Source organism: Protopterus annectens, chromosome 1.part1 (assembly GCF_019279795.1).
Source record: "Protopterus annectens isolate FY-2018-M chromosome 1.part1, PAN1.0, whole genome shotgun sequence".
In the NCBI taxonomy this organism is placed as follows: Eukaryota; Metazoa; Chordata; order Ceratodontiformes; family Protopteridae; genus Protopterus; species Protopterus annectens.
The window spans coordinates 1,395,856,529-1,395,881,466 of record NC_056726.1 but is presented as its reverse complement, the minus strand read 5'-3'; the positions used below and the strand labels follow the sequence as shown (position 1 = coordinate 1,395,881,466).

The window sequence follows — 24,938 nt, the reverse complement described above, 5'->3', positions numbered from 1 at the left end:
CCCCCCCCCGGGGGGGGAGCTCGACCCCTTTTTTTGCCCCGATAGTTCCTTCTCCGTCCCGCTTCCCAGGCTCGGAGTCTTCGGGGCCGGGCAGCCTTGGAGCTGGGGGTGTGTCGGCGCTGATAGTCTCGGGTACTTCGGCGCCGACACTTCCCTCGAGTCTGTCAGGTCCATTTTCTTCGGATCCAAGCTCTCGGAGCCGAGGGCTGAGCTTCGGATCTGGCGGTATCGGTATGCCTTCGGCTCCGTCCGGGTCGGAACATACTGGTCCGTCGGATCCAATCGCTTCGGCGCCGGCTCCAATCCGTCCATCGGATCCGAGGGAAGGTCTGCTTTCAGATCCCAAAGAGAGCAGCTCTCCCTCGGCATTCGAAGTGGTGGAGAGGGTCCTGTCGAGAGAATCCAGGCCCCTGGCCCTTGCCACGGCTCCACCCTGCACTCCTTCTCTGTTGGGCCCGACTTCCATCACTCGGCCCCAGGGACAGCCTGCTCTGATGTCCCAGGTCATTCCTTTGGAACAAGACGTGGCTGGTGAGACCTCCTTGGACAGCCCCCCCCCCCCCCGAGAAGGCTCCTCATAAGCGAAAGTGCAAAAGGCGGCACCTGGACTCCCCCAAGTCCTTGACTGAGGACACAGATTTGGAGGAGGGGGAAAGCTCCCCAAGATCACCCCCCGAAGAAGTCTCATTTGGTGACATCATGGAGATGCTCAGGATAAAGGGGGGGGTGGTCTGCCCCAAAGCCTACCTCGGATGAATCCATGTTCCTGGAGGCGTTTGAAGCAGGCCCGTCTACCTCTTGGGTGTCCCCTCCGGCCGACCCCCTGGTAGATTTGATTACTACCAGGGCGTGGAAGGAGCCGGACACTGTGGAGCCAGTCCCCAAGCACCTGGACAAAATTCTTAGCCTAGCCCACCCTCTGACAAAGTCCCACTGGAGTAAGGGTCCCCCTGTAGATGCCATGTTGGTGGTGGCTGCCACCAAGAAGGAACTAGCTCAGGAGAGTCCCTCGGTTCATCCCCCGAGCAAGGAGTCTCAGTCGATGGACCCGTTTAGGGAAGCGGGTCTTTAGTTCGGCTACCTTCTCTGTGAGGTCGCTGAACTACATGGCACATGTGCTTTGGCTACAGCGGGACCTTATCAAAGAGTACGGTGCGTCACCCCCCCCCCCGAGTCCATGTCGGCGGAGGACAAACGTTTGCACTCCACCCAGATGGCCACTCTCCGATCCATATCAAACACCTCTATGCGGCTTCTATCCTATGCCACGGAGGGAGCCGCTAGAGCCAGCGGAGCGGGCCTTGTCACGAGACGTCAGGCCTGGCTCCTGCACTGTGATTTTGCGGAACCCTTCAAGGTGTCTTTCGCTAATGCCCCTTTCGATGGTTCTGCTCTCTTTGGCAAAACTGTTCGCGATACCTTGGTCCAGAGCGAGAAGGACGGGAAGACATTGTCTGACGTCGGAGTCCGCTTCTCTGCTCCCCAGAGGTCCTTCTCCAAGAACCAAAAGGGACAGAAGAAGATGTGGTTCCGGAAGTCGCAACAGTCCCGTCCCGCTCCGGACTCCCAGCCCTTCCGCGGCAGAGGAGGGCAGGGTGGACGGCACCCTAGAGGCAGAGGGGGCCCGCACAACTTTGGATCCAGAGAACCCTTCTCGGACCAACCCACGCAACACCCCTGAGGGGTTGCCCGACTGCTCCACTCTGGAGGCAGTCGGGGGCGTTTCTCGAAGCACCTAGCAGCTTGGGAGTCCATCACAACAGACCGCTGGGTGCTTTGCATTATATCCAGAGGATATCTGATTCCCTTTTCTCTTTACCCACGCAGCCCCAGATACCTCCCCGATGTCCCACCCGATCAGAGGGAGGCCGCAGCAACAGAAATCCAACAGTTGCTGGGAAAAAGAGCCATCCAACATGTCCCCCCAGACCAGTGCCGTTCGGGGTTTTACTCCAGGTTCTTTTTGGTGCCAAAAAAGATGGGGGACTTAAGACCTATCCTCGACCTCTCCTCCCTGAACCTGTCAGTAACCAAAGAGAAGTTCCGCATGGTCACCCTTCAATCCATTCTCCCCCTTTTGCGGGAGAACGACTGGATGTGCTCTATAGACCTCAAGGATGCGTACTACCACATTCTGATGGACAGGCGATCCAGAAGTTTCCTCCGCTTCCGGCTAGGAGCCGGTCATTTCCAATTCAGGGTCCTTCCCTTTGGTCTCACCACAGCCCCCAGGGTGTTCACCAAAATGTTAGCAGTGATTGCGGCCCACCTGAGGCTTCAGTGAATCCAGGTCTACCCGTACCTGGACGACTGGCTCCTGACCGCCCCGACAAGGCATCTACTCTGCGCAGCCAGAAACTACTTTCTTCATCTAGCTCCCCAGCTGGGGATCACTATCATCATAGAGAAGTCATCTCTTACCCCGACTCAGACTATAGACTTCATAGGGGCAAGATTAGACACAAACCAGCTCCTAGCTTTCTTGACCACAGACCGACTACGAACCCTGAGGCTACATGTGCGGGCCATTCTACATTCTCCAGCTCCTCCAGCGGAATTGGTCCTGAGGGCTCTAGGCTCGATGGCGGCGGCAATCAACCTTTTACCAATGGCGCGTTTGAACATGAGGGTCTTGCAATGGACCCTCCAGGGTCCTTCCTTTGATTTCCTCTGAGCCATCCCATTCCCCTCAGCAGGGCTTGCAAGAGGGCCCTCTTATGGTGGCTCCACTCTCCGAATCTCCAGGAAGGACGCCTCTTTTCCATGGCCCCTCCCCTAGCCACCGTGACCAAGGGCGCCTCCCGCCTCTGGTGGGGGGGGGGTATTGTTCGGGCAGGACCGTCCAAGGCACGTGGGACCCCACGGAGACCTCTCTGCATATCGATGTCCTAGAGATGAGGGCAGTGCTGTTAGAGTTGCAAGCACTTCAGCACCTTCTTCCTGTAGGAACTATTGCGATTCAATCAGACAATATGTCTGTTGTCTGGTACATCAACAAACAGGGGGGAAACCAGGTCCTACCCACTCTGTCGAGAGGCCATGCGGGTGTGGGAATGGGCGATCTCCACCAACTGCTTTCTTATAGCAACGCACATTCCGGGGCGGTCCAACATCCTAGCGGACAGACTAAGTCGCACCATCCTGTTACCACACGAGTGGTCTCTGAATCCCGAGATAGCGAATCAGATTTTCGCCTAATGGGGTCAACCCTGTTGCGATCTCTTTGCTTCTCCCTCGAACACAAAATGTTACGACTACTTCGCTCTCATTTCCCCCTCTGGGGAACCTCCGAGAGACGCTCTGGTGCATGCTTGGGCTCCCGGTCTACTTTATGCTTACCCTCCTCTTCCTCTGATGCTGAAGTTTCTGCAGAAAGCCAGCCGGTTGGGGAGCAGGATAATCCTCATTGCCCCATTCTGGCCTCGTCAACCCTGGTTCACTTACCTTTGGTCTCATCTCGTGAATCCCCCTTGGATTCTGGATCCCCGTCCGGATCTAATATCCCACCCCCTAGATCTCCCACTCCCGAATCTGGACAATCTCAAGCTCACAGCTTGGCTGCTCCAGTTCCACTTGTAGCTAGGACTCCCGGTATCTCTTCCCCAGTTAAAACTATTCTAGCAGCAGCGCACAAGCCTTCTACTAGAAAGGTCTATAGTAGCAAATGGAAACGTTTCTCCATTTGGGCGGAACGTCGAAATTTGGATCCTTTCACAGCTCCTTTGCCAGCGGTATTAGACTTCCTGTCAGGGCTGTTTCGTCAGGGGGCTAGCTCCTCCACAGTCAAGGTTCAACTAGCAGCTATCTCTCATTATCACGTGGGAAACGAACTGGGCCCTTTGATCACCAGAAAATTGTGTAAGACCTTTTTGAAGGGCACCTTTCTGCTCAGACCTCCAGTGAAGGATGTAGTCCCTCCTTGAGATTTAACGCTGGTGCTACAGGCCTTAGCAGCTCCCCTGTTTGAGCCTGCAGCTTCAGTAGATCTTAAATTCTTGTCATGGAAAACAGCCTTTCTTGTCGCTATCACCTCGGCTCGAAGGGTCTCTGAACTACAGGCCCTCTGTGTAAAACCCCCATATTTGACTTTTCACAAGGATAGAGTTTACCTCAGGACCAATCCCTCCTTTCTTCCCAAGATTGCCTCTGAATCGAATATTAACCAGTCCATCAACCTACCAGTCTTCTTCCCTAATTACCAAAACAAAGGGGAATATAAATTACACTCACTGGATGTGCATAGACAACTTCGCTTCTACATCCACAGGACATCTGGTCATAGGCAATCTGACCAGTCGTTCGTCACCTTTGCCAAATTTAACTTGGGTAAATCTGTGTCTAAAGTCACGCTGTCTAGATGGATCTCGCAGTGTATCCTTTTAGCATATGAAAGTTCTGGCAGGCCCGCACCTCAGGGAGTCCATGCCCACTCTACTCGGTCTATGTCTACTTTTGCAGCTTTTAGAGCTAGAGTCTCTTTGGATGATATTTGTTCAGCAGCCACTTGGGCCTCATCTCATACCTTTATCAATCACTATAAATTGGACATTATCTCCAGAGGGAGAGCATCCTTTGGCTCTGCAGTGCTCCGAAACATCCTTCCATGAAGGCCGCCCAAGGTTCAGGTAGCTGGGGACTCTGTCCCATAGGTTGCTGCACAAATGAAGTTAACTACTTCAGATTAAGAAGTTATGTACTCACCATAACGTTCCATCTGAGTAGGTAAACTTCATTTGTCAGCAACCGTCCCTCCCTCCTGCCCCCTCACTTATGAATGTTTTCATACTCAGGTCCATGGGTGTTACCCACTTATCTGAAAGTATTAGTCTTCGGGCAGTATCTGCTTTTGGGCAAACTTGATCTGAGGTCAGTCAGGGTTGGCAGGGGATTATGGGTAGGGGGAGGAGCTTGGAGCTCGGATCTAAAGCTGTTGAAAACTGCCGGCTCGGATCCGTGGTCGGATCCGAATCCCATAGATGTAATGGGATCCTATCTCGCCTACATTCATGACAGATGGGTTCGGAGCCGATCCATTGGCTCCGACTCGGCAACTAATACACTAGCACGAAGTCTCTCATTGGCTGGGCTACTCCCTATCCCAGGATGCACTACACCTGCTTCCCCAGATCTCGTTTGCCGCTTTACAAGCTGGACGTGGTCTCGACTTGGCTGGAGCTAAGTGATTCTTTTTACCTTTATTGGTCTTTGACCTTGGGGTTTTTTGTCATATATTAACCAAACAGCTGTTTTAACAGCTATTCCTTATTATTCCTTACTATTTGTTACATTTGAGTGCTTGAGTGTCTTCTGGTACTTTATTTTTTCAGTCGGGCAAGGCCCGTTTAAGTTAGAGGGCCTTTGCCCTACCCTTGTGCTATTTAGCCTTAATTACTTTTTGTGGTAAATTGTTTTTGGGCCAAGCCCGTTTAAATTAGAGGGCTTTGGGCCGTTGGACTTGTTTTGTCTGTTTGTTTGTGAGGTAAACTTTTTTCTTAAGTACTCGCGCCAGTGTGTCTCGCGCTTTTCAGTTGGCGCAATTCTGTTATAGTGCTTAATTATTGTGGTAAAGTCATACTTTTGAAGGGCCTGTACTATGTCTAAGGAACATAAGTCAGGTTTTAAAAATGCACTTTCGGTGCAGTTATAAAATGTCCATCACAGACAGCCATTCAGTCTGTGTCTATTGTTTGGGGCGAAACATCTGCAAGAGACTTGTAGCGTATGTCATGCTTTCTCTGCTAGAGTTCTTCAAGAACGCAAGAACAAGTTGATATTGAAAGGGCTTATCAAACCTTCTTTTGAGGAAGCCTTAAATCCTCCTGTTGCTTCCAAAGAAAAGATCGTCGGCACCGACAAGTCCGTCGAGCCGACTTCTAAAAGACAAAATTGACCTCTTCTTCTTGGCTCCACTGACTTGGGGCCGAGGGTCGAAGGTCTGCCTCGATACCTCCTACTTGGCTCCATTGCCTTGAGCCGCAAGTTGAAGTATCGAGAGGTGAATCACCTCCATCGGTTCCAATGGCTTTGGAGCGGTGGAAGTGTGCAACTCAGACTCTTCCCCTCGGCTCAAGCAGGCTCCTCGGTGCCGATGGTGGTCCATGCTGTGGTGGAGTCGGCGCCGATAGAATTGGAGCCGTTTGAGCCGGTCCCCTTCTCTCGGGCCGAGAGGAAAGTCTTCTCAGTGTCTACCTCCTCTACATCCTCGAGACTGTCAGATTCGGACCTGGATAGGGTTTTACAGAGGCTATTCCAATCTCCAGTGTTTACTAAAATGGTCTTGGCTCCAGCACAGTTTGCTTCGGAGCCGATCCCCCCTCCAACACATTTGATTCCTCCTCCAACCTCTTCAGAGCCGTTGGAGCCGGTGGTGGTGGAGCAATGTGGAGCCATACGGTCGGAGCAGAGACCCCTTACAGGCCTCTCGACTCCGACTGTGCTTCCTACCCTGTCCTCCGGTTCAGGGTTTGGTACTGCGACCTCTTCAGCCGGGCCCGAGGGGAATACTTTGGGATTGGGTGCTTCGGTGCCGAGTCTTCCTCTCGGAGCATCGGCTGCTGGAATTCCCAGTGCCATCGTGGCCTCTAGACCAGTGACCTCCTTGGATTCTGGAGGTCCGGCCTTTGAGGCCATGAGGAGCGCGCTGGCCATGCCTTTGCCGGTTCAACAAGATTCTACCTCACCGTCCCTAGATTTGGAGACTGGTGCCTCTGTTGTGTTGCAGCCCCGGCAGCGGGCCCCAGGGCCTGAGGATACCCCCATCGGGGTTCCCTTCTTCAGTGGTCCGTCCGAAACTGCTTGGACGAACCCCACAGAAGAAATTGTGTAAGAGGAAACACGTAGACTCCCAAGATGAGTCTATTACATCGGATACTGACCTCGATGGCAGAAGGGTCCCCAAATCATCTTCGGATGATATCTCCTTTTCAGATATCTTGGAGATTCTGAGACAGAGAGGTGACTGGCAAGCCAAAACCCCTTCAGCTGAGGAGTCAGTCTTCCTCAAGGCCTTTGGGGCCCAGCCTTCCGCCTCCTGGGTGTCTCCGCCCTTGATGAACTCCTTGATTTGGTTTCTCGAAGGGTGTGGGAACACCCTGATTCTGTGGAACCGGTGCCTGCGAGGCCCAATAAATTTTTGTCAGCCCCCCCCCAGAAGGAGTTTCTCACAAAGGGTGTGCCTGTAGATGCTTTGGTGGTGGCTTCTGCCACACAGCAGGATGTGGCAGAGGCTTCGGCGTCTATTCATCCTCCTAATAAGGATTCTAGGAGTATGGATAGATGCAGGAAGCGTACCCTGTCCTCAGCGGCCTTTACCTTACGGTCGCTGAACTACTTATGTCATTTTACGAGGCTCCAAAGGGATCTTCTCAAAGAGCTAAATGACTCTCTTGTTGGTAATCTACCTGAGGCTCTGGCCCCGACTGTTGGCGCACAGATGACTACCCACTTTTCTATTGTTAACTCGTCCATGAGGCTCATCTCATATGCGGCCGAAGGCGAGTAGAGCAGCGGGAACAGGCGTTGCCCTCAGGAGACAAGCCTGGTTACGCTTGTGTTCGTTCACGGAGGCTTTCAAGTCTTCCTTCGCGACGCCTTTGATGGGTCATCTTTGTTTGGACCCAAGGTGAAGGACACACTAACTAGGTGCGAGCAGGAGGGCAAGACTTTGACTGCCGTTGGGGCCCGATTTTCCGCTCCTTCTAGGCCTTACCCCAAGGCTGGGAGAGGAGGAAAATGTGGTTTAAAAATCTCAGAAGTCTTTCCCTACTCCACCCAGTGATTCCCCTCCAGAGGCAGGGGGATTTTGGAAGACGCCGCCCAGAGGTGGCAGAGGCCCCGTAACTCTGGAGACCGCGATTCCTTTCGTGGTTCTTCATACAACCAGCGTTCCTGAGTTGTTGCCCGACTGTGCAACTCCGAGCCAGTCGGGGTCGCTTCTTGGCGCACCCACAAGCTTGGGAATCCATAACAAGCGATCAGTGGGTGCTTCGCATTACCGGAGGTTATATCATCCCCTTCAACAAACCCCCTTTCTTTAAGGGAAATCCCGGACGTACCACCCAGTCAGCGGGATCAAGCAGCATTAGAGGTTTCAAAGCTGCTAGAAAAAGAGCCATCCAGCCTGTCCCCATCGACCAGATCGGATCAGGAACTTACTCAAAATTATTTTGGTACCAAAAAAGACAGGGGACTTCAGGCCCATTTTGGACCTCAGTTCATTGAATCGTTTAGTAAAGAAGTCCAAATTCGAATGGTCACTCTTCAATCTATTCTTCCTTTGCTGGAAAAAGATGCATGGATGTGCTCCATAGATCTCCAGGACGCTTACTATCACATTCCCATAGCTCAAGAGTCCAGGAGACATTTACGCTTCCGCCTCGGAGTCAGTCATTTTCAATTCCGAGCACTGCCCTTTGGTCTCACCACAGCCCCAGGGTGTTCACCAAGTGTCTGGCAGTGGTAACTGCTCACCTGAGAAGTCTGGGATTCCAGGTGTTTCCTTATCTAGACGACTGGCTCCTTACTGCCACCTCCGAGCATCTACTACTCCAAGCGCTCAGAGCCACGTTCACCTTGGGCCGTTTCTTGGGGATCACGTTCAATTTGCAAAAATCTGTACTACAGCCATCTCAGCGTATTACTTTCATAGGCGCAGACTTAGACACAAAAGAATGCGCGCCTTTTTACCGGCAGCAAGAATTCAGGTGTTACAAGAACAAGTCAAATCCTGTCTCCCCCTACAAAGAGCCCTGGCCCATCGGATCCTACAACTGTTGGGCTCGATGGCGTCGACCATACTTTTGGTTCCCTTGGCCAGGCTTCATATGTGAATTTTACAATGGCTACTGTCGGTTCAATGGTCTTATCAGGAACTTCCCTTGAACCACTTAATCATAATCACGGAAAGTTGCCGTCGAGATCTGCATTGGTGGCTTCTCCAATCAAATCTCGACCAGGGGCGACCCTTTATACCACAACGTCCCGTTGCCACTGTGACTACGGACGCCTCCCAGGTAGGGTGGGGGGGTCATTACCTGGACAGGTCGGTCCAAGGCACATGGCAGATCCAGGAAACGCATTTGCATATCAATGTCCTGGAGATGAGGCGGTACTATTGGTACTCCAAGCTCTCCATCACGCTCTCCCACAGGGCCCGATTGCTATCCTATCCGACAACATGTCGGTGGTATGGTACATAAACAAGCAAGGTGGAACCAGGTCTTACCCACTATGCAGAGAAGCCATGAGACTTTGGCACTGGGCGGTAGCTACCAACCGCTTTCTAATGGCAACGCACATACCGGGGAAGTCCAATGTGATTGCGGACAGATTAAGCAGGACCATTCTCTTACCCACCGAATGGTCCCTCAACCAGGGTATAGCTGCGAAAATCTTCGACAGATGGGGTCATCCTTGCTGCGACCTGTTTGCCAGCCCTCACAATGCGAAATGCAGAGAGTTCTTCACACTGTTCCCTTCTCAGGGACAGACTCCCAGGGCGCCACTGACTCACATTTGGCCCCGGTCTTCTCTCGCCTTCCCTCCGTTCCCCTCTTACCGAGGGTGATACAGAAGGCCATTTACATGGAGAGCGAGATGATTTTGATTGCCCTGCACTGGCCTCGTCAAGTTTGGTTTCCTTTCCTACAGAGGCATGCGATAGAAGGTCCATGGTTTCTGGATCCGGTGCCAGACCTGTTGACTCATCAGTCAGGACGACTTCATCCGTCTCTCAGGTCCCTGAAGTTGGCAGCATGGTTACTCCACATCCATCCTTAGTCCGAGACAATGCTCTTTCCCCGGACGTGGTCCACATACTGTCTTCTTCTCATAAACCTTCCACCATCAAACTTTATTCCAGTAAATGGAAAAGGTTTGCTTTCTGGGCTCAAGAATGGGGTATAGATCCTCTCACTGCACCAGTATCGGAGGTTCTGAATTTTCTGGACTCAGTTTTTCAGTCGGGCTCTTCAGTTTCTACCATTAAGGTTCAGCTAGCGGCCATTTCTAATTTTCATGCTTCATTTGAACATTCATTGATGTCTCACAAACTTTGTAAGGCTTTCCTTAAAGGGGCTTGGCTCCTGAGGCCTCCTTTATCTCATCCTGTTCCCCCGTGGGATTTGAATATGGTTCTTGCTGCCCTAACTGCCCGTCCTTTCGAACCAGCTGCTACCTGTGATTTAAAATTTCTGTCTTGGAAAACGGCCTTTCTAGTAGCCATAACGTCTGCCAGGCGAGTTTCAGAACTTCAAGCTCTTTGTTCTGATCCTCCCTATTTGATTTTTCACAAGCATAGAGTTTCATTGAAATTAAATCCTGCATTTATACCAAAAGTGGCCTCCTCTTTCTGTATGCAACAAACTATAGAACTCCTGTCTTTTTCCCAGAATTCTCTAATAGCAGAATATACTTTGCATCAATTGGACGTACATAGACAACTGCGTTTTTATTTGAATAGAACCGCTCAAGCGAAATCTAATCAATTGTTCGTTTCCTTTGCAGCGAACAAATTGGGTCAACCAGTAACAAAACCTCCATATCTAAATGGATTAAAGATTGTATCATTTTATTTATTCACAAGCTAATAAAGACCTCCCTTTCCAGTCAAGGCTCATTCTACCAGGGCAATGGCTACTTCCGTAGCTTTTCACTCCAAGTTATCAATAGATGATATTTGTGCTGCAGCAACCTGGACTTCTCCGCACACTTTCATTTCTCATTACAAATTGGATGTGGTTTCTCGAGGCAGAGCTTCCTTTGGTTCCACAGTTCTCAGGAGTGTTTTCCAATGAGCCACCGGGATGTAGGTGCTAGGGGCTGTCCCATCTGTCATGAATGTAGAGATAGGATCCCATTACATCTTTTAGTTATGTACTTACCATAACTTGGATGTATGGGATCCATCTACTACATTCATACCACCCTCCTTCCCCTTCCATTTGGATTTAGAGGAGCTGTAGTCCCTCTTTTCTTGGCGTTCTTTCTTGAAGAACTTTAGTTGGTTATTGTGACTACTAGTTTTTCTGTGTTTGCATGGATGTATGAAAGCGAACAAACAAGATCTGGGGAAGCAGGTGTAGTGCATCCTGGGATAGGGAGTATCCCAGCCAATGAGAGACTTCGTGCTAGTGTATTAGTTGCCGAGTCGGAGCCGATGGATCGGCTCCGAACCCATCTGTCATGAATGTAGGCGAGATGGATCCCATACATCCGAAGTTATGGTAAGTACATAACTAAAAGTTTGCTGACAAATGAAGTTTACCTACTCAGATGGAACGTTATGGTGAGTACATAACTTCAGATAACCGGCTCTCTACTGTACATACAATTCCTGCATGAATCTGCTGATTAAGATACTTACTGGGTAAGGTATGGCTTCTGATGCCATCTTAAGGTATTCTGGTGGAATGTCGTCAGCTGCTGTGGAGCATGGTTTAAGTTTGGGTAGATGTTTTTTATAGTGGATACTGGAGCAGTTTTTAGGGTAAAATTGTTAGTATATTTGACCAAAGATTGATTGGACTCCTGCTTTTCACTGGTTAGGAGGGTTTTGTAGGGAGAAATATTTGATATGTTGCTGGATTGAGTAGGGGAAGGTGGTGTGTTCCTGGTGAGAGCAACAGTGGTTTCTATAAACCAGGTATTACACCTTGTAGCCATTTTAATGAGAGAGCATTTTTGTGGAGTGCACTGGTCTTTTTTTGTGCCAGGACTGTGTAGAAAATGTGTTGAGGACCAGAATTTCTTGGGGTCATTTTTGCGGTTAAGCTGTAGATGACTATAATATTCCTTTTTGTAATTGTGTACTTGTTTTTAGCTTGGGTGGAAAATTCCCTATAGCACAGAAAATTTTGAGATTTTTTTTAGGTTAAGTCAGTCTTTCCAAGCATTGTCTCTAATGGGTTCATAGCTAATTAGTAGGAGGCTAATGGCACAAGAGTCGTTGCAAACCTAGCCAATAATACCCGGAATATGACAATATTGTATCTTAATTCTCCAGCTATGGGATGGGGTAGTGTCAGAGCAATGGACCTTTGGGTGTTGGAGCTTTGAGTCATTTTACAGCTGAGGGTTCAACGGGAGAATGTACAATGGTTTGCAACACTAGGTTCAGACCCCAAGGTGGTGTAGGGTCTTTGAAAGGAGTTTTCAACAAAAGTGTCCCTTTTAAAAAGGACTTAGAAAGTCTATGAGAAGCTAAAGAGCATTCTTCCAAACCATTGAGGAAACTGGAAATTACTGCTAGCTGTATTTTGATGGTAGAAGGGAAGGCTCCCTCATTGAAAAGAGAGGCTAAGAAGTCTAAAATATTTTCTATAGAAGTTGAGAAGGGGTCAGTGTGTTTGTCACAAGACCTAATGGTAAATCTCTTCCATTTAGTAGAATAAAGTTTACGGGTGAAAGGTTTATGAGAAGATAGGAGGATGTGGCTACCGGGGGGGAAAGATTTAGATGCCTGGCAGCTAATGGAATTGGAGGAAACAAGCTGTCAGCTTGAGGTTCAAAATATGTAGGTGAACAATTCCGTCTGGATGGGACAGAAGGTCCAGAATCAGATCCAGAATCCAAGGTTGTTGAATCAGATATAGCCAAAGAAAGGTGAACTATATCTGTTGCGGCCAAAAGGGGGCAACGAGGATGACTTTGCTGTTCAACCTGAGGGCTTTCTGTAGAAATTTTGGAATCAGAGATATCGGGGGAAAGGCATACAGGAGACCAGGGAGCCAATAGCAGAGGAAAGCGTCTATTGATGACTTCCCCAGAGGAGGAATCAGGGTAAAGTAATTGCTGAATTTGTTTAGGGGAGAGGCGAACAGATCTCAGCAAGGTTGACCCCACTGAAGGAAGATCCTTTCTGCCATTTCTGGATTGAGAGAACACTCATGAGGCTGAAGGACACATCTGCTCAGTTTGTCTGCAATCACATTAGAATCTCCGAATATGCATTGCTGTCAGAAGGCCTCTCTTTTCAATGAGAGATCGCCCACTGCCACACTCTGAGTACTTCTTGAAAAAGGAGGCAAGACTTGGTTCCTCCCTGCTTGTTGATGTACCAAACTACTGACATATTGTCTCTTTGACTTGCAGTTGTCACCTGAGGAAGAGCTGCTTGAAATTCCTGCAATAGTAGAAGCACCGCTCTTAGCTCCAGGACATTGATATGCAAGTTGGCCTGTAAGGGAGACCAAGTGCTTTAGACAGTCTTGCCCAGAAAATTCCCCTCCATCCCATCTGAGAGACATCCGTGGTTAGTATGGTCATGGGGTCTGGAAGGACAAAGGGGTGGCCGAGGAGAATTTGTTCAGGATGAGTCCACCAAAGTAGATCCTTCTTACAATAGTTGGTGATCAGAATCTGGTCCAACATGGGTTGGTGTAGCATAGACCATTGAGATGCTAGCAGTCATTGTAGAATTCTCATGTGAAACCTGACTAGAGGGACAAGAGTTATTCACTCTGCCGTAGACCCTAGAGCTTGCAAAATTATTCGAGCAGGAACTTTGTTTCTGTGGTTTATCTTCTGAACCTGTGTAATAATTCTTTGGAGTATCTCTGGAGGAAGGGATGCTACAGTTGTTATATTCAGAACTGCCCCAATAAACTCTAGATTCTGAGTTGGAGTCAATTAGGATGTCTTGTGATTTACAGTAATTCCTAGGTGGGCACAGATATTGAGAGTGTAATCCCTTGCTTCTATCCAATGATTCCTGGTTGAAGAGGTTATGAGCCAGTCATCCAAGTACGGAAACACACAGAGTCCTTGCAATCTCAAGTGATTTGCTACTACTGCCATGCATTTGGTGAATACCCTGGGGTCTGTGGTGAGACCAAAGGGCAGCCCTTTGAATTAGTAATGACTGGTTCTGAGCTGGAAGTGGAGGAACTTCCTGGGGTGCTTGTGCATCTTTATATGGTAACACACATCCTAAAGATCTATTGAGCACATCCAGTCATCTTTCCTCAAAAAGGGAAGAATGGACTGTACTGTGACCATCCAGAACTTTTTTGACAAATTGATTTGTTCAACACACTGAAATCCAAAATTGATCTCCAGTTCCCTGTCTTATTTGGCACTGAAAATAATCTTGAGTAAGTTCGGGATCCTCTGTGGTCAGGACTCTTGGATGACTCTTTTGTTTAGCAGTTTTTGAATTTCTAGAAATGCTGGATCCCTCTGATTGTGTGGAACATGGGGGATTTTTTTTTTGCGTATGATGAGAGGATGAGAAAACAGTATGGTTCAACCTCTGGATACAATCCTTTGCATCCATGAATATGTTGTTATGTTTAGCCAGGCATCTGGGTGCAAGGATAAGCATCCCCTGACTGCCTCCAGTGAAGACAATTCGGCCTCCTTTCAGGAATCCTGAAATGGCTTACTTGGAAAAGAATCCCTGAAGCCCAGGTTTTGCGAACAACCTCTGCCATGTGGGCGGCATCATCCATTTTTGTTCACCCCTTTGCACCTGGGGAAACTGCCTCCACGTGTCCTGGAAAGGCCTTTGAGATTTTCTGAACCACATCTTTCCACCACTCCTTTGGTTCCTAGAAAAGGATCTTTGGGGAGGGGGGGTGGGAAAACATATGCCCACAAAAGAAAGGGTTTTATCACCCCATCCTTCTCACACCTGGATAAAGTCTCTCTTACTTTTGGGCCAATCAAAGTTGATCCAATAAAAGAGTGCATTGACGAATGAAGACTTAAAAGGTTCCGCAAAGTCATATAGGTAGGTGCATCCGGGCGTGTCTCCTTATGGCTACACCTGAACCTGCTGCTCTGGATGTCCCCTTGGCTGTATGCGCAATGAGCCTCATGGATGAATTATATGCAGACTCCAGGGTGGCTAGCTGGGAGGCAACTTTCTTTTGGAGCCCAGCAACAGCTCCTGCCAGGGTATCTGACAACTCCATGATCAGGTCCCTTTGAAGTCTTGTGTAATGATCCAGAAAATTCAAAGACCTTAAGGAGAAGGTCGACGAAGCATAAACCCACTTCCCAAATCTATCCATAGCCCAAGACTCCTTGTTGGGTGGATGGATAGATGAACTCTCCTCAGCGAATTCCTTTTTTGTGGCAGCTGCTATGACCATGGTATGCATCACTAAATCTTTGTTCCCAAACTGCTTATCTTCAGGGTCAGATAAAATCTTGTCCAGTCAGTTAGGAATGGGTTCAATGGTGTCTGGAGCTTTCCACACCAGCTGTGAAATAACTGGATGAGTTCATCAGCAGACAGAGTTACCCAAGAGGTAGACAGGCAAGTACCAAAAGCCTGCAGGTAAACTGATTCCTCTGAAGAAGGGTTTTGGGACTTCCAGTCACCCCTTTGTTTTAAAATTTCTAGGATGTCTCCAAAGGAGACATCTTTGGGTGGTGAACTTGAGAACCTTTCCCCTCATCAAAATCGGTATCTTCTGTGACCGATTCCTGAGGGGAATCTTATGTGCTTCCTGTTGCACTTGTTTTTCTTAGGGACCCCCTTAGGAGGATAATCTGGGGAGGTATCAGAAGATGACAGAACCTGCATCTGAGAAACCTGAGACTTTGACACTCGCTGTCCCAGTGGAGAGACAGGTTGAATAACGGAGCCAGAGAAGGGTATCTGTTCCAATGAGGAAGGTGCTGCCTGAGTCACTGTAAGGGACAAGGCCCTCTCCATTGTCTTGAAGGCTGGCTCCACGAAGAGGGAAGGGAGCCCAGAACCAAGATAGACTGCCTTTGAATCAAGGTCACTCCCTGCTCCAAAGAAACTGACCCCGAGACAGAAACTGGGGCTGAACTGATGTGAGCCGAAGCTCCGAGGAGCAGGGACAGCTCTGAAAAAATTGGAGTCGACTCCTGCCCCCCTGAACCGACAGGGCAGCTATGGCTGTGGGAGTTTTCCAGTTCCAAAATCACCAAAGAGCTCAGGGTAATTACAAGTTCTGAAGAAAGGGAGATCTCAGGAGCTAGTATAGTCGGTGTTGGAAGACAGGGCAGCTATGGCACCGGGAGGTCTCCTGTTCCAAAATCACCGAAGAGCTCAGGGAAATTATCAGTTCTGAAGAAAAGGAGATCTCAGGAGCTGGTACAGTCGGTGTTGGAAGTCCTAGAACAGTAAACTCTGAAGCCTCAGAGGAGATCAGAGGAGGAGAGGTTAACGGGGTGAAAGAAGCCTTGGTTCCTGGATCCAAAGCAATCGGAGCCGAAGGTGGTCCTGTAAGTCCTCTTGCCCTCAAAATTTTAATCACGAGTCTCTCCACACTGAGCTCTGAAAGACGTTTGGTGGAACAGCTTGATAACATGGAGGGAGATTTCGGTCTCTGGAGAAAAACGTCTAGAAGCTCACCCACAAAGGGGTCGATAGATAAGGAGTCTTAGGTAAAAACTCTCTTGGTTTGGTTTCTAAGGTCTGTGCCAACATAGTCAGTGCTGTCAAAGTAGTTAAAATGTCCTGCACTGGAGCCTTTGACATTGAAGGTGTTGAGATAGGTAGGTTCCAGGGAAGTTGTCATAAGCAAGGATTTAGAGTCAGGGACCTCTGATTCCAAGGATCCTTTCAGAACCGAGGATTTCAGTTTCTTAGATTTCAGTGCCAACAGAGAAGTCGGAACCAACAAGCTCCTCTTTTTACCCTTTTCCAAGGAAGATGAGGACAAAGGGGATGATATATCTGTCTTACTCTTGTTTGCTGCAGATATGGCTTCATCAAAGGCTGAGGGGATCAGACCCTTTAAGATAAGTTTATTATGTCTCTCAACAAGGGCTCTTTGACTGAACCCATGGCAAATACTGCAGTCCTCCTGCAAATGCACAGGGCACAAAGCAAGTGTAAATCTGTAGAGGGAATCTTGTGGCCACACTTCTTGCATTTTTAAAGCCAGAAGGAATCTTAACTTTCTCAGCCATCAGAAAAATATGGGTTGGAAGGCAGATGCTCACAAACACAATCACACACAGAGGGCCAGAAAATTGAGGAGGATAGAGAAAAGTTTTTTTTTTTTTTTTGAGAGGAAAGGAAACTATCAACAATGATAATTTAAGGAGTTTACCAATGAGTATGGGAAGGAACTATCAACGATAGTAAGAAGTACACTCATGTTTGTTTGTTTGTTTGTTTGTGTCTTTCGGCTTTTCCTGGTTAGGGGTCGCCACAGCGGAACTTCGGTCCGCTAATGATTGGCAGTAGAGTTTTATGTGCTGGCTTGCCGGGCCTAACGCACAACCTTCAATGAAGGAACGCCCATTCACGCATGTCGCCACACAGAAGACACTCTAACTGTGAATTGAACGGGCAACGTCTAACTGTGAGGCGACGACGCTACTACAGCACCACCACCGCAGTCAAGAAGTACACTCATGTACGAGAGAAAAAAGAAAACAATAGCTAAAGGGTAGAGGAACAACGGAGAGAAAAAAAAGAGAAAAATTCAAAGAACTAAGAAAATATTACCTATGGCCAAAAAGAAAACTCGAGAGCTCTGACAAAATGCGACTGTTCGGAAAAGTGGCAAACGAGATCTGAGGTAATTGGGAGAGAGGGATTGTGGGTAGATGTGAAGCTCAAGAGTTTTTGGCTGGCATGAGCTGTACTGAAGGCCGAGTCGGTTCCGATATTAGAACCGGACCCATATGTCAAGGATAAAATGAAGATTGACAACATCAGATGCTCCAATTATAGGTTTTAAGTCAGCTGAAGACCTATGTGAGGTGCCTTTGCAACCCCATGACCTGGCAACTCCTTGGCCCAACTTTCCTGATGCGACCCCTCAGAAGGCTGTCATAGTTTCTGGCCTACCCACGAATGTCACCACGGCTCACATGTTAGTTGGATCTGAGGTTGCCCTGCAGGCCTCAGATTCCAATGTCCATGCCGTGGCTCTCAAGTGAGACTCCTTGTCTTCTCAAACTACCAGTTTTGCAACTGAAGTTGCTGTTGGATGATCATATCCTCTTATCACCCCTTTGAAATGAACAATCCAACCAAAGTGAATCACTTCCTTTGCTTCGCCACCACCTCTGACTACTTCTTTTCAGATCAAAGCTCAAGAACTTCTTAAAATAGCACAAGAGTTTATTACCTTAATGAAATCTAGAGACCTTTTCATTCTTCCACACCTGAGGCTTCCCTGTCTAAAAGGAGCATGGAAGTAGCTTTTAAGGAAGAGGAAGATTCCTCTAGCTCAGAGGATGAGGAGGAATTGTTTTACTCTGTCCGCTTACCCAGACTTAGACTCAGATGACTCACTCTTTTCCACCTCTCCCTGAGGAATTTTCCATTGGGCATTCTCTACACAGAATGAAGGGGCTTTCATTGAGAAAGTAAGTAGCTCGCCCAGGCCAGAACCACTACAGGGAACTGCTAAGCTTACATTCACCCAGACTACCAGCTATTCCTCCAGCACACGTATTGGATGATGTCTTTGAAGACATAGCTCTAGACCCTGACTCTCTCTACCCCATGTTCCTAGGAAACCAGAAAGTTTTACAGAGTGCTTAAATTCCACAAGCACTTCTACAAAAATCTGAATGCTGATCCTTCTGTTGTCTCCACTGAATCTACAGAAGGTGTACATGTACGTGTCTAAAGACAGGGTAAGTAGATTACAGGACAGATTTGGGAAGAAAGCCTGTTTCTGCCACCCTAGCAATGAGAGCTTTAAATTGTCAGTTTGTTATGCTGAAGTACCTTGAATCTCTTCAAGACAAAATGCTAGCTAATATCAGACTATTGTGGATAGAAACTTATCCAAGGAAATCCAGGAGGTAGCCAGAGAAGCTTTGTAAAATTCCAGACGCTTCCTAAAATGTGTCTGTGATGCCTTCGATACTTCTTGCAGAGAAGTTGCTAAAGGTTATGTCATCTGCATACATGCATGCCTCAGGACCCAGCCCCTGTTAGAGCAGGTAAAGGCTGAACTACTGGATGCCCCATTAGACAAGGAATTCCTTTTTGGTCTTCCAACTAAACAAGTTTTTGAGAAACTTGACAAAAAAGGAAAGCAGATTAAAACTGAAAGAATTTTACCTGTCTCCATTCCTGAGGTACAATAGGAATTGTCCTTTAAAACCTTAGCCTTTTGCACCTACAGAAGACAAGGAGAGGCCGCCATGTGATAAAAGACCAAGACAATTTGGGACATTGCAAACAGATCAAATACAAAGGTCCGAGGGTGTCAAAGAACCCATCAAGCACAGAGAGCAACTGTAACTGTGTTCTACCCTGCCCTCTCTTAACCGTTCCTGTAACCCTCCAAACCTCTGACAAGAATACTGTCCTTCTTCCCAAACCAGTGGAAATCCATCACCAGGGAACAATGGGTCCTCAACATCATAAAAAAAGGAGATCTATATTCAATTCAAAGAAATACCACCCTTCTTGGGCATTCCAAAACCACCAGTAGCACAATAAAGCCTTTTGTCACCTGTTCTCAGTGAGATACTTCACCGGGGATTCGTCCAGACTATCCCTCCAGGACAAGATGGAAAATGGAAAAGACTTCTATTTAAGGGCATTTGTAGTCCTAAGAAAGGATGGCACTTAGAGACCCATCTTGGACTTCTCAAAGCCAAACAAAGATCCTCAACATCTCAAAATTCAAATTGCTTGCAAAAATTACTGCCCATGATCTTCCAAGATGCCTCAGTGGTCACCGTAGACCTAAAGGATGCTTAACTGCATGTCCCCACAGTAGACAGTCATAGAAGGTACCTGCTATTTGTAGCAGAAGGCTCCCACTTCCAGTTCTGTACTTTACCATTTGGGCTGTTTACTGCTCCCAGTGTTTTGCAAAATGCCTAGCTTCTCTGATAGCATATTGCAGAACTTTAGTGGTTCATATTTACCCATACTTAGATGTCTGTCTCATTCAGGAAAGATCTACTTTAGAGGCCCTAGATGCCTTACAGATCACCGCAGACTATTTTAAGAAATTAGGTCTCCGCTTAAATCTTCATAAATTCCAAGATTTCCCACAAACAAGGATCCTCTTTCTGGGAGCCCTCATAGACTCAGTTTTACAGAAAGCCTTTCTTCCCCGAAGACAAGATTGCTTTTTTGACAGGCTGCTTGACTGGTCTGTTTCTGAAACCACTTATGACTGCAAGAGAGAATTCATGAGGCTGTTGGGATACATGGAATCATGCATTCACATGATCCCATTTGCAAGGTTGCACGTGAGGAAACTCCAACGGTTTCTGAAAAATGTTTGGGAACAGTGTTCCCAACCCCTGAAAACCCTACTGCCCCTCCTACCATGTTTGAAAAAGGAACTCCTGTGGTGGAAGAGCACCATGCAAAGGAACACTGGGGCAAGTTTAACTTTGCCAGAAGCAGACAAAACCATTATCATGAACAGTTCAGACATAGCCTGGGGAGCCCACTTAGGGATCCTGAAGGTACAAAGCATTTGGTTCCCACAGCCAGCGATAGTTGCACTTAAATCAAAGGGAGTTACTGTCATTCTACATGGCCATAAAAGTCTTTCAACAAAACCTAAGCCTAGGGACACTGCAAGTCTGGACAGACAACACCACAGTTATGTGGTACATAAACAAACAAGGAGAACTTTGTCTTACCCTCTGTGTAGCCTTTCCAGGAAAATGTGGATGCTGGCTCAAGAGTTAGGGCTAACCGTCACAGCCTCTTATATTTCAGGCCAGGGCAATACTTTAGCAGGTTCTCTAACTTTCTAGACCCCAATGAATAGATGCCCAAAAAAAAAGATCCTCTTGGCTCTGACTATACATTGGGGGATCCCCTCAATAGACTGTTTTGCCTGTCTCTCCACAACAAGCAACTACAGATGTTCTGCTCCAGAACACAACAGACAGGAGTTTGGAAAACAGATCCATTGTCATTTACATAGACAAGCTGGTTCCTGTGTGCATTCCCACCCTTATTCCTGATCCTCAGGGTACTAAAAAAAATCAGGGTAGATAGACTCAATATGATCCTAGTAGCTTCCCTCTGGCCAAAACAACACTAGTTCTCCATCCTCCTGACTCTCAGCAAGAGGAGATTCTGCACCCTACCACAGGAGACAGATCTCGTCAACCAAACCAATGGGTCTGTCTTCCATCCCTACCTAGTCACCCTCAAGCTAACTGCCTGGAGGATTAGATTTTCACACCTAGCACTACATCCTGTCCCATGAATGTGCTCTGCATTCTGAGGGAAGCAAGAAAGACCACTACCAGAAAATCATACACGGCAAAATGGAAAAGATTTTCTGCTTGGTGTAACAGCAATGATACTAACCCTGCTTAAGCAAACATCAGCTCAGTTTTGTAGTACCTGTCAGGCCTGTTCAGACAAGGGCTTTCCTGTTCCAGCATTAACGTACATGCATCTTCTATATCAGCTTGCCTGCACAGTGCTCCACCTATATTAATGCACCCCCACATGAAACTTTTGCTAAAGGGTTGTTTCACTTGAGATCACATAAAAGGAAACCCATTCCAGCATGGGATCTAAATTATGTGTTAGAAAAAGTAACCATGCTCACCTGAAAGACCATCTTACTTATAGCAGTTAGGTCAGCCAAAGAAAGTTTCTGATCTGCAAGGTCTCATGTGTAAAGAACATTTCACTTCCACAGGGATAGGGTCACCCTCAGAACAAATGCATATTTTATGCCTAAGTTGGTGTCAGAACTTCGTTTAAACCAAGCTATCCACTTACCAGCCTTCTACCCAAAATCCACAGAGCAGGGCAGAGCAAGTGCTCGACTCCCTGGATATGTACAGGCTGATAAGTTACTATCTAGACAGGACAAAAAGCCCTAATATAGCAGAGCAGTTGCTGCTGGTTTTCACAGAGGGTAAGCAGTGCAAGCCTGTCTCCAGACAAACCATCTGTAAATGGATAGCTAACTGCATTAAATTTGTTATTTGTACCATGGAAAGGATTTACCTGGGCATATTAAAGCTTACTCCACCAAACATGGGGTGACTATCATTGCTGTCCTTCAACCAGGGCATCCTAGAAGCAACCACATGAAACTTGGTGCACAACTTTACAAACACAAATACCTAGGCAATGTCTCCAGGGCTAAGGAAGGTTTCATTTCTGCCATCCTGCAAAATCTTATTTCCTAAGGTCATACAGATGAACCATCACCCAACTTTTAGCTTTGGGAGTCCTCCCAAGAATCAGTACTGCAACACTGACTATGAAGAACATAGTACAGTTGCACCCTACTTACTTATCGTAGATGTTCGAGTAGGTCAATGTTGCAGTACATAATACCAGTACTACCTCCAGTACATTTATCTGCTGACCACTTGTCTCCCCCTTCTTGGGCACAGGAGGTAGGAGGGATTTTTCTGCAGATAATTCTCTTACCTCCATCATCCCATCAATATCTCCTATGTTCTTTCCTCCTTCTTACCGAAATTCAGACAACTGTGGAGTTCATGCTGTCCTCAAGCATCAGACTACTTGTTCACTGCTTAGAAAGGCCTGAAAATGGTGTGGAATGGATGGACAACCTTCTTATACCCTAACATTCATATGTTGGTCTTCGTATGTCTGCCAACTAGAGGTGATGTAAAGACAGTGGAAGCTGGGCCGGTCACAGGCTTCTGCATGGCAGGAAGACCCGAGTCAGTATTGCAACACTGTTCTGTTCAGACATCTACAGTTATGGTAAGTGGGACACAACTATACTTTTTTACTTAATGTTTGATATATGTATCACTTTGTTTTACTTTTGCAAGAGAGCAGCAGTCAAACTGGTAATTACATGTCAACGAGTAATGCAGTTTTAAGCTGCTGTTTGAAATTCTTTGGTGAATGTCTTGTATTTTTACAGTACATGGTAAACATGGTCTCATCTAGCAGGATGTAGAATATTCTGTATCCACTGAATATAATTTCTATTAATCTATTATTATACTTTTATATATATTTTTTATGACAGACATCTGAGGCATCAACAGTCATTTCACCTTCCCAGTACATCTGTGCTCCCGACAGCAAGCATACTTTCCTGGCTGCTGCAGCTCAGTTATTGTTGGAGAAATACCTACAGTACAATAGTCATCACTTATTTCCTCTGTCTTTGAAGAATTATAGTAATCCAGTACTGTCTGTGGACTGTTACCTCAACCTTGGACCTGAGGTGGGTTAATTACTCAGCTACTGAATTCTGATGTAACATATTTGAAAACATAATAGTTTGACAAAGGCAACTATGTAGTTCTTATAAATGAGATGCCTCCTCTTTCTGTTTTTTTTTTCCATTTTTTTTCAGTAGAGGAATACAAGACCTGTGTAGGGGTCAAATGGCTAGAGAGTTCATTCAGCATCTAAAATCCAGATAACCATACCAGCCATAGTTTAGCCATATATGTTGTGGAGAGAATAGTGAGGATGAATTAAGTGAAGCTTTACAGTCATAGGTACGGACTGTGCATCAAGTTTGATGGCGTGCTAGATGAATAAGCCTTTTATGTGAATAGCACTGATAAAAACAGTTTGATCGGGGGTTAGCACAGTGATGCAGAGGTTAATGTTGCTGCCTCATAGCTATTGATTTTTGGTTTAGGTCTCAAACTGTGGTGCCTTCTGCACAGTCTGCATGCTCTTCCCATGTCGGTATGGGTTTTCACCAGATGTTCTGGTATCCTCCCATAAAAGACATGCTACTAGATGGATTGGTAGTCTTTTAAATGGCGCAGAGGTGCGTGTGAGTGACTTTTTCTCTCTCTGCTTCTTCTTATGGACTGACATCTCATGCAAGATTGATCTTGCTTTAAGCCTGCTGCATGTCAGGGTAGACCCTAACTACCTTGCAGCTGTGAATAGAATAAACATGCTATAACAGAATTCTGAATTTGATTGGTGGTCTATAATACCATGTTATTTGTAGTCTGATTGGTGCCGAAATATGTTGAATTTGTTTGGATTAACACAATCAGTAGGTAGACAGTTAAAATTAAGCCACCAGTAGATATTTCTGCAGTTAGGTTTTTCAGGTGTAAGGGGTAGCCAGAATTTTTGAATGATAAACCAGTTTCCAGAATGGAACCCACTCTCACAACTGTGGCTCCCTCTTCCCTTCTCCCACACTCAAGCATTGCATTTTTCTGAACAGTGCACCCTTTCACTTCTGCAAAAGTTAAAAAAAAAAACATCTTGGAATAGGCTTAAGCAAAAAAAATGTGCACACAAAAATGTAACCAACAAGACATTCTGAAAAATGCAGTTTAACAAAATATATAACCGTAAACTATGGTAAGTAAGTCATTTTGTTTATATTCTAGCACATTCCACTGCACAAAATAAATAAATTGATGTTATGTTGTCCCATTTCGCCTTCAGTCTTGCTGTTTTGGGTTCGGAGCTGAAACCTCGGCACCGACTTGGCCTATATTAAAGATCGAGAGCTTCTACTGGCTTGAGGCTAAATACTATCCCATAGTGCTTAGTGGCTATTCCCCAGATCTCGTTTGCCACTTGAAGCTTCGGGATTGTCTTCACTGGCTCAGGCTTGAAAAATTTTATATTTTATAACTTTTTCTGTCTAATTATTAGCTGTTTTTACTTATTAGTGTTATAGTAACAGTCTTGTGCTATTTTTAGCCTTTTCTAAACCTGTAAGTTTATTTTTGCGGCTATCCTTTCTTTGGGGCTTGTTTTCTCCACAAGAATCCTTTTTAAATTAGAGGATTCCTGCCCTTTTCTTCCTTATAAGCCTTTTAGGAGTACTCCGTTTAAGTTAGAGGCGTCTTCTCCGGTGGAGGAGATAGTCGTTTAACTTAGAGACTTCTCCTCCCCTCTTTTCTTCTCTTTTAAAAAAAAATATATAGTACCTTATTTTAGATACTTGTTTCTTTGCTGTTTTCTTTTTTATAACAGTTATAGTTTGTTGTTCTAACTTTTATTGAGAAATGTTTTCCTTAAAGCTAGTATGTCTAAGGAACCAGCTAAGGAACACAAGTCAGGATTTAAA

General features: G+C 46.7%; 1 protein-coding gene across 1 annotated transcript in view; it reads left to right on the top strand.

Moving 5' to 3' along the window:
- The window catches only part of GREB1 (growth regulating estrogen receptor binding 1), a 3,935,532-nt gene that overhangs the window by 3,793,398 nt on the left and 117,196 nt on the right, over positions 1-24,938 (top strand). The window contains exon 31 of the mRNA XM_044082225.1: positions 22,905-23,105. Within this exon, the coding sequence (XP_043938160.1) occupies positions 22,905-23,105 (201 nt within the window). The remainder of the gene's footprint in view (positions 1-22,904; positions 23,106-24,938) is intronic.